This window comes from Lipotes vexillifer, unplaced genomic scaffold (assembly GCF_000442215.2).
Source record: "Lipotes vexillifer unplaced genomic scaffold, Lipotes_vexillifer_v1.1 scaffold240, whole genome shotgun sequence".
NCBI lineage: Eukaryota > Metazoa > Chordata > Mammalia > Artiodactyla > Lipotidae > Lipotes > Lipotes vexillifer.
The window spans coordinates 2,444,200-2,454,488 of NW_006797481.1; the positions used below are offsets into that span (position 1 = coordinate 2,444,200).

At 41.7% G+C, this 10,289-nt stretch overlaps 1 protein-coding gene across 3 annotated transcripts in view; it reads left to right on the forward strand.

Moving 5' to 3' along the window:
* The first annotated feature begins 1,553 nt into the window (after nt 1–1,553).
* The window catches only part of TIAL1 (TIA1 cytotoxic granule associated RNA binding protein like 1), a 21,051-nt gene continuing 12,315 nt past the window's right edge, over nt 1,554–10,289 (forward strand). For 2 of the 3 annotated variants that reach the window (XM_007469573.1, XM_007469574.1), the window contains exons 1-2: nt 1,592–1,623; nt 9,211–9,307. In XM_007469573.1, coding sequence (XP_007469635.1) covers nt 1,592–1,623; nt 9,211–9,307 — 129 coding nt within the window. Of the gene's footprint in view, nt 1,624–9,210; nt 9,308–10,289 lie in introns of all 3 variants that reach the window. The other variant, XM_007469575.1, reaches the window with a different exon arrangement.

Below are 10,289 nucleotides of genomic sequence, written 5' to 3' on the forward strand. Positions count from 1 at the left end.
AATCACGTTCTCCTAAAGATGCTTAGAGAGGGAGGTGGGGTGGGGATGGAAGCATACCGTGAACTGCTGCGGGCGACAAAGCAAATTCTAGTGTTACGTAGCCAGTTTGAACATGGTTTCCCACACGTTCGAACAAGACTTCGCTCCCCGTCCATATGATGGATGTCTGTAAACATAACCTTAAGTCTGTGCACGTCTCTGCCCAAAGACTTCCTCTCTAAGAACTAAATAAGGGGGTAGGAGGGCATTATCACCCCCTGTACACTGACTCGCAGAGTCATTTGAATTGAGGGCTGCCCTTATTTCCCCCTTATCCTATGAGTTAACGGATGGGGCAACCTTTGAAACTTGTAAAGCAATCTACAAGCCGCCTACCCAGGCTAGAATACCTATTTGCGGGAAAACGCGCCCACAGGACGCTGCCGGCCGTTGGGAAAGCGGGAGGAGCCCCGGCGGGCGCAGCCTGCAGCTCAGAGAGGGCCTGAGATCCACCCCAGGCCCTCCGCCCTTCGCGCGGGGCGGCGGTTGATGACCGCGGGCCGGCCGTTTTGATGAATACAGGAGGGCCGCAAGGGCCCGAAGGCTCAGACACCACGCGGAGCCAAAGCACTGCCTCAACCGCAGTTGAAGAAACCGCTCTCGGTCTGGACGGAGGCGGAGCAGCAGCTCGGGCTGAGCCAACAGAAGAGCCTTAAAATGCCTGGAGCAGCCCTAGGACAGCCCCCAGCGCGAGGCACTCTGGGAGTCGTAGTCTACCTCCCGGACAGCAGTCTTTCTCGCTTCGTTTCCCCGCCTTTTAACGTCGCTTTTATTCTTCCCCTCCCCTCCCAGCACGCCGGCTTCCTGGTCGCCACACGTCTCACGTACGACTACACTCCCCAGAAGTCTCTTCGCGTCCCAGCGCGCCGCGGGCGCCGGCCGCCTTCTTTGGACTGCAGTTCCCAGAAGCCCTCTGGGGAAGTGCTTCCCTCTCTCATTTCCAGGACCACAATTCCCAGAGACTTCAGCTTCCTGGCGGTTCTCTTTTTACTCTATCTCTTCTTGAGCTGGCCGGGCTTCGCCGACCAGCCGGCGCACAGCCACGACGTGATCCGTCGTGACCCGGCACAGGGTCTCCTCAGCGGCCCGTTTTCCTCCTCACTCAGTTATCCCTTTTGCAGGCTGTCGCGGCTGGCCTGAGCGGTGACCTGGCGGGCCGCGCCTGCGCCGTGCCCCGTTTCCTGCCTGGCTGGTGGCGGCGGCCATTTTGTTCATCCTCCTCCTCCTCCTGCTCCTCCTGGTTGGAGCGCAGTGTCCGGAGCGGGCTGGGGGGAGAGAGCCCGAGAGCGGGGTTCGGTGCGTTTTCCTCTGTCCCCAGCCGGTGCCCGTAGCCCCCCTCCCCTTCCTCCCCACCCCCTCCCCTCCCCGGCCCTGCCCTCAGTTTTAGGCATTACTTCTTTTAAAAACTGAATCAGGAACATTCTGTTAAACCAGCTGTGTAGTGAAGATGTTATCATTTTAAAGATTGGCTTAGTTCCCTAAAATTGATAAGACAATCCCCTCCCCGGCCCTGCCCTCCCCCTTGTCCCGGGATCGCTCCGTCGCACCCACCATGATGGAAGACGACGGGCAGCCCCGGACTCTGTGAGTACCCGAGACGAGGGGTGCCAGGCGCCGAGAGGCCCGGGCACCGCGGGACGCTGTGGGAGGGAGCAGGAGAGCGGGGCCGAAGGCGGGACTCTCGACGGCTCCCTGGCCGCGGTGGCGCGGACGCGAAGTGCATTCCTCATCTGTCCCTTTTTCCTTAGAAAGGAAGCTCTCCCTTCCCCCAAACACAGTCACTTCCTGGGGTCCGGGGCTTATTTCGACCTTTTCCTCTCGCGCCCTTCTTTGCAACCTCCTCCTAAGCCGGGTTTCTGCACGCCAGAGCCTGTCAGGCCCGGGAGAGCTCCTGCTCCCCCTCTGCTCCTGGGGCCCTGGGCCGGGCCGGGAGCTGCCGGTCCCCTACGGGGGCTGGGCCTGGTGGGGGTGGGACTGGGGGTGGGACCGCAGCCACATCCCCTGCGGGCCGCGAGGAATTAGCACTCACGCCCTCCAAGTCCCCAGTCGCTCCCTGCTCTTATCCCAAGTTGAGCTCTCCGAGGAAGCCGGACATTCTAACGCCACTCAAGCCCCTACTGTCTTTCTGCCCCACGTGCCCCCGCCCACGCTGTCAGAAACACTTAGCCCAGCGCCCGCTACTTTTAAAGTGCAAAAGGGATCCCTCTTGCCGCCGGAGCATCTTTCCCTTCTTGGATGAGGAAGTTTACTTTGAGCGCTACCTGCGCTAAACTGACAACCAGTTGTTAAAGTGGTGTTACCCCCTCCTAATCTGTGGATCGAGATCTTCAGAGTTGGATAAAATGATGTTTTTATCAGCTATTCGATGTGTCTTTTGAGCGCTTTTTCTTCTATCTTGCTGTTGCTCTTTAGTCTGAAGCCCAGTGTAATGAATGAATTTCGTCTTTGAATCGCTTATTCGAGTTTCCTTTCCTTCCTAATGAAGAGTGATGACTCAGCATTTACATTCCTTTCCAAATAGTGTGGCACTCCTCTTTTTTCCTGCATTTTTTAAGTGTAATTTCTAATTAAATGTTTAAGTTGGGCACCTTGGGTTTTCCTAGCCTCTCGAAGCTCAGCACACCTGCCTCGAGTGCAAGGAGTCAGTCAGGTCGCTGCTTTGTTTTCTCTTGCCTCTGCCTGGTATTGATACGATCATAGTTCACTTGGCTCTGCTATCTTATGGGGAAATTACTTTTTGGGGAACAGATGAAGGTGAATGGGTACTTAGGAAGTTAGACTAGTTTCTCATCTCTAGTCCTACCAAAGAAAGTTTGCTCAGTAAAGAAGGTAGATGTCTGTGTTCAACGTTAATACAAGTTTGTTTTTTGGCTGGGGGGGCTTACACTTTTTTATTCCTACTTCTCTAATGTCTCACTAAATTGTCTGCTATCCCTTTTGAGAATTTGAGGTCAACTTAAGTACATCAAATGCTTGAATGGGAAATCTGCTTAGGAAGTTTTGTATCAATATTTATGTTTTGTGCTGTCTTCCATTTCTGCTCTCTTTTCCCAGAAAAGAGAGGATTGGGACAAACTTGAAATTTGTCCTCTAACATCTGTTGAAGCCAAGACTTGGTATTTAGTTAGCAATGTGTTCTTTGATGGAAGCATCTGGGAAAGCTGGATTTAGGCCTAGCAAGCATGTATTTAACAACGATAAAAGTTACATTGTATTTAAAAATGTGAAATGTCATCGCATCATAATAGCTACTGAATAATTGGTAAATCCTCAAGGCATATTTCTCATTAACTGTATCTATCTGTTCCTCATGAAGAATTCCTGTTTTGTCATGCTAAACAAAATGCTATGGCAGTACCTTTAATTCATACAAGCACTTTGCATCTGCCTTCTCCTCATCTCCATTAGATCTTAGACCATAGACTAATAAGCTACCTTCTCCAGTCTCCTGTTCTTTCTCAGAAACACAGTTAAGTTGTCTATGTTTACAGTTACCTAAAAATGTGACATGTATACATATAAGTAAAGAAACATCTTGAGCTTCGTTGTACCTGTATGTCAGTATATGTTTACTATTCTGTCTTCCTTTTTCCTTCTCCCACTCTTCTCCATGGGAAGGATTTTTTTTTTTTTTTTAGACAAGGACTGCTACATCTTCCTAGGTCTTAACCCTGCAGCACTTAGTTCACTGCCTGGAACATAAGAGGTACTCAAATATTTTACAATGATTATACTTCCTTTCATTAAATTAATATTAAGTCCGTTTTTTAAAAAAGTCCTGATTGATTTAAAATTATATAAGCAGACATGATGGTCATATGTGGTGCGGTCTGTTGATTTTTATATATATTTTTTGAAATTTGAAATGTAAAATTTTGAGATAAAAGCAAATGTTTCACATTTGGATTTTTGTCAGATTTTAATAAAAATGCATATTTTTTAAAGTGTTCATTTTACATATTTCTCAAAGGATTCTTTTAGATATAAGTAACATGATAAAAACTTTGAAGGTGACTTTAGAGGTTGATACCTAGTAGGGTTTTTTGTTTATTTATGGAGATCCTTTTATTTTACATCCTGATCTTTGGATTAGGCTTTCAAGTGGCTAGTATGTTTTAAAAGAATGTACTCTTAACAAAGCTTATCTTAAACTGTTGCCTTAATATGCCTGTGTGTTACTAGTGAGGTTTTTTTCCTGCAGACACACACAAGCTAAGACATATGGTTCTATCATCAGAAAACAATATGGTGTTTATAGCCTAGGTAGGTCTTTAAATATTCATTACCTACAGTATTACTAATTTATTTGATGGTATTTAAAGTGATATAGAATTGCTTTGATGTTGAGCCTAAAATTTGTCATATAGTTTCTTTGAAGGTCTGTTTTCTGATGTTCTTTGTTCCCATTTGACATTTTTTGTATTGGGGGGTAAATGTATTGGGTATCTTGGGATCTAAAAAAACAAATGAGATCATGCTGTATAACACTGGTGTTGGAAGTGAACTGCCTCACACCTACCTTGTAGGACCCACATTTCAGATTTGTGTTTGTGTGTAGCTTTGAGTACAGTGATTTGATCCATGGTATATCTGAATCTGTTATACAACATTAAATTGTAATGGTGTTCTATTGTAGTTTTATTTTCTTCATCTACTCGATGCACCAAAATGAGTAGGAATTGTGGATCTGGAATTATACCATGTTAATGCAATGCCATCTTTAAGGCCCTTTTCTTCCAGATAGAGACTCAGTCAAAAGGAGGAAATAAGCCATTCATTTAGAGTATAATCTGAACATCTAAGGGCAATAGCAGTAAATGCTGTTAAATCCCATTATATAATTGATTAGCTGTACCATACATTTGGCTACATTGTGGCTGTAATTAAGCCTCTCATACAATTTAATCGTATTTTCTGTTTCTTTAAAATGTATGTGTATGTGTGTTGATATTCCTTATATAGTTGGTCAGTTCACTTGTACCTCCTGCACCTTTCCTCCACCCTGCCTCCTTCCTAAAATGAAATATCGACAAATTGATCAGCACATTAGAGGCCCATTGAAGGATATTGTTGCAAAATCTCCTCTTATATAGGAATTTTCAAGAACAAAAGTAAAAATATTACTTAGCCATAGTATCTTGTGTAAAAGTGCTGGTAATTTCAGCCTTCGTAGGGCTAATCTTTTCAGAGTGAGAGCACATTCAGTATTGAAAAGTATGATTAGTCTTCTGAAAGGCATGATGTTCTTAACTTAAAATTCTGCCTGTTTGTACATATGAAGTAGTTTGGCAATGTGAACTTTTGCCTGCTGTGAAACTGCCAAGTTCTAGTCTCAAATTTGATTTTAACCCTGACTTTAGGGATAAAGACATCATTTTCCGTTTTTAATGCATTAGTTCCTACAGTTCGTGTTCTTAGAAGACAAAATAGACCTAAGGTTTGCTTTTTTTTCCCCCCTTGAGTTAAAAATCGTTTTGGAATTTCCTAAGTGTTTACTCTTTGAATTGATCTCAATACAAGAATTTGAGCCATTTGTCTTTTTCTGTTATTTTGTATGTGTTCTTCAAGTAGAAATTTTATATTTAAACCTTGGAACTTTAGAATATATTGACGATTTTATAACCAAAGCAGAAAGAAAGTGAAGTGTAGATGATTTAGAAAGAAAAAGTAAATATTTCTATATGCTAACCAAGAGATGATGTTTTTACCAGGTCAAGAGTTGAATATTTTTGTTAGTATTTATTTTGGGACAGATAATTTTATGATAACGTAAAGATACTTAAGCTGTATAGTATTTTAAAAGCTGTAAAATGTTTCTGTATTAAGTGTTATGATGGATGAAGGCAAATGTAGGTGAATGAATTACAGAACTCTGTAAAGGAAAAGGCAGTCTCAGGTTTCTGTATAATTTAGGTGAAATTATATGGTGAATTATATCCTTTTTATCCTGGCAAATTAAGATGTTCTACATGTTGTTATGGAAGGCCATTTTTATTTTTATTTTTTATTATATTATTTACTTATTTATTTATTTTGCGGTACACGGGCCTCTCACTGTTGTGGCCTCTCCCATTGCGGAGCACAGGCTCCGGATGCGCAGGCTCAGCGGCCATGGCTCCCGGGCCCAGCCACTTCGCGGCACGTGGGATCTTCCCGGACTGGGGCATGAACCCGTGTCCCCTGCATCGGCAGGCGGACTCTCAACCACTGTGCCACCAGGGAAGCCCCTGGAAGGCCATTTTTATATTAGTTTTTGGAGTTTGCTACTTTACCAACTGAACTTTTAGTGGAGATATTTGAAAAATAGGAAACCTTAAAACTAAACTTTTTCTCTAAGTATTTCATGACATTCTAAACTTCCGTTAACCTTTTGCTCTTTGTTATCAGTGCTTGAAATATAAATTAATATATCTAAATGTGCCTCTAGAAAATTCTTCAGAATCTGTAGTTGATTAGAAATAGGTTGACTTGGAGTAAAAATCCTGTGAAACAGTAACAGCTTTGTGACTGTTAGGTATGTAAGGTAGTTAATGCCCGTGCAGTTTTTTCCTGGAAAAATCATTAAACAGTCATACAAATTAAAATTATTTAAATCATTTACAGTTTGTTACATTCAAGTGATAATTTTAACTTTCTTGCTAGTTAGCTTTGATATGTGAAAATCAGTTTTATCCACTCCTATTCTCTTAGAAATGAGCTAACTATTAGCATTTTAGGTTAGTTGAGTGTTAACACTTCAGAGACCAAGGTCACTGTTCATTTTCTTTACAGATAGGTCTACTTTGTACAAAAACAAATTCCATGGATACAGGTTCACAAACCCCTATGAGTTTAAAAAAAAAAATAGGCAATTGTCTGGCTAGCTCAGAAGCCTATAACCTTTCACTACTGCTGGGAAAAGTATGTCACTGCACAGCCTACTGATGGGTCTGCTCTACTTTAAATATAACAAAAAGGTGGCATAGTGGACCTAAACCAGTTTGTCACTGGTTTAGTCTTCCATTTAGGTAACATTGGACTTGTGTTTCATTTTTAGAGCATGTTAAAGTTATTAGCACCCATTGCAGTGAAATTCTTAGGTGAAAAGAAAATTGCTATTCATTCTTAATCAAATTTTTTTTTCTTTTTAACACTTAACCTTACCTTTCTCAGTCTTATTTTTCCCTTTCAGAGTATCCTGTCTTAAACTATGGCACCTGTAGATACAAGGCTTATATTGGTCTCAGTACATTGTTTCCAGATATTATGTATTATAGTTAGGAAAATAAAACTTACGTTCTTTTACTTTCCAGAAGAAAATGTGTTAAATTTTATAAATGTTGTTTGGTTTATGAGGATCATAACTGATGTGAGTTTTAGGAACTATATGCTGAGTGCAAGAAAGACTTAAAGTTTATTAAGCTAAATTAAGATAGATCCATGGTAAAGAAGATGTGGTACATATATATAATGGAATATTAGCCGTAAAAAGAAATGAAATTGGGTCATTTGTAGAGATGTGGGTGGACCTAGAGTCTGTCACACAGAGTGAAGAAACTCAGAAAGAGAAAAACAAATATTGTATATTAACACATATGTGTGGAATCTAGAAAAGCGGTACAGATGAAGCTATTTGCAGTGCAGGAATAGAAAGGTAGACATAGAGAACGGATGTTTGGACAGGGTGGGGGGGAGCGGAGGGTGGGATGAATTGGGAGATTCGGTTTGACATAAATACACTACCGTGTGTAAAATGGATAGCTAGTGGGAACCTGCTGTATAGCACAGGGAGCTTAACTCCGAGCTCTGTGAAGACCTAGATGGGTGGGATGGGGGAGAGGGAGGGGATATATGTATACATAGAGCTGATTCACTTCACTGTCCAGCAGAAACTAACACAACATTTTAAAGCAATTATACTCCAGTAAAAAAAAAAGATCCATGATACAAGGTGGTCATCTCTGGGTGGTGGTGTTCTTTTCTTTTAAACTTACGTGTATTTTAAGTTTCTTATACAAAATATGTACATTCAATTTGTAATTTTTAAAAAAATATTTAGATATGTTATAGTCAAAAGTATACCTGGGGGCTTCCCTGGTGGCGCAGTGGTTGAGAGTCCTCCTGCTGATGCAGGGGACGCGGGTTCGTGCCCCGGTCTGGGGGGATCCCGCATGCCGCGGAGCCTGCGCGTCTGGAGCCTGTGCTCCGCAACGGGAGAGGCCACAACAGTGAGAGGCCCGCGTACTGCAGAAGAGAAGAGTATACCTGGATTTGTCTTAAATTTTCTCTGAATTTCTAGAGAAATCTTTATATTTGCTTTGTTATCTACATAAAGATGTATCTTGTTGATTCTGATTTTTTTGAGTATGAATTTTATTTTACCCTGCTCTCCTAAAACAAAACTATGAAGACCTACCATCGATAACAATCTTATTAGCAAGGTAGAAAGAACAAAATCCTTCAGTCTTTGTGTTTTGCTATAACTTTAATTCTCTTCTTTGTTCATGTAATTGCTTTGGTTGGGGGTCTAAGGTAAAACTCACCTTGTGTCTGATATCCTTCTATGATCAGGTGTTTTAATGAATCAATATTTGTGGTATTATGTGTGTGTGTTATACATTATTTTGAGTTGTGTTTCATATCTAAAAATTATAGTTATCTTGAGACTGATTTAAATTTTTATTATTTTTATTCTAACAAGTAAGATGAGAAAATGATATATAGGTACAGAATAATATGCTTTGGGTGGTAAGCAAGGTCATATTGATTTGGGTTTTTTTTTTTGCGGTATGTTGTGGCCTCTCCCGCTGCGGAGCACAGGCTCCAGACGCGCAGGCTCAGCGGCCATGGCTCACGGGCCCAGCCGCTCCGCGGCATGTGGGATCTTCCCAGACCGGGGCACGAACCCGTGTCCCCTGCATCGGCAGATGGACTCTCAACCACTGCGCCACCAGGGAAGCCCCTGATTTGTTTTTAGTAGAGTCTTTTGAAGTGATATTTTAGTGACCTAAGAATAATTATTGCTTTCCTAAATGAGAGTTAATCTTACACTCAAAGGTTATCAGGCTTAATTGGAAAAATTTTACTGAAGACAGAGGAAGTTAAAATGAAATAAAAGGTGATGAGTAGATGATAATGCTTTAGAGCCAGAGCTGAAGGGAAATAGCTGATTTTTTTTTTCTTTCTGTACAGATACGTAGGTAACCTCTCCAGAGATGTGACAGAAGTTCTTATTCTTCAGTTATTCAGTCAGATTGGACCCTGTAAAAGCTGTAAAATGATAACAGAGGTAAGATCTTCCCAGTTCCCTGTTCTGACAATTAGCATAATGTTTAACATTTTGAGATACATGAGTTGATTAGTATCATTTTAATTTTCAAGTTACTAGATGGGGAGATTCATGTTGTGTTGACTTATTTGATTTGACTGACAAACTAGGTTTAGAATGGAGTTTATCTGAGAGGACAGAGTTTCTGTGCTGTTATTTTCAAAGGGTCCTTCATGATGTAGTTATCTTCAAGTGATTCTGCTTGTGTAAAGTTTTGAGAGCTTATCTCAGAATGTTGAAAAACTAGGTTATATTTCATATATTTCCAATAAGAGTTGGTGTGTGTAGAAGAACATTAGGTTATTCCGAGCACAGTGTGGTGCCACCCAAGCATCTTTAGCAGTTGTAGTAAATGCTGACTGAACAACTTTATGTAGATAGGAATTTAAATTGTTAGGATAATTTGTTTTCCTTTTTTTCAAAAGAATCTTATTTTTTATACTTTCCTGGTTAAGACTCTGGAGCAGTACCCAATGACTCGGTTTTCAGTTTATTTATTAACACTTTTTTTTTCAACTATTTAGTATGTACCAGATACCACGGTAAGTGCTAGGGATACAGTGGTGAATAAAACGGTTCCTAGCGCGATAGAATTTTCCAGTCTATGAGGGAGACAGAGGAAATAATAGGCACTAATGATATAGGATAATAAATACTGTGGAAGTTGATAATTTCAAGTGCTATAGGAGCTTATAGGTCTGTACAGTCTTCAGTCAGGGGAGGATTCAGTGTCTAGGCTGAAACCTAAAAGGATAGTAATGGAAACTGGCTAGACAGGAATTTGAGAAAGAAGGGAATCCAGGTAGAGAGAAGAATGTTGATCAAGCCTGGTAGACAGAGAGCGGGAGTGCTTGTGAGATAGAGGGAAAGATAGAAACCATAACGTGGTTGGAGTTTCGAAAGGGATTAGTCTTAGGAGATGCCAGGAGATGAGGCAGGAGTG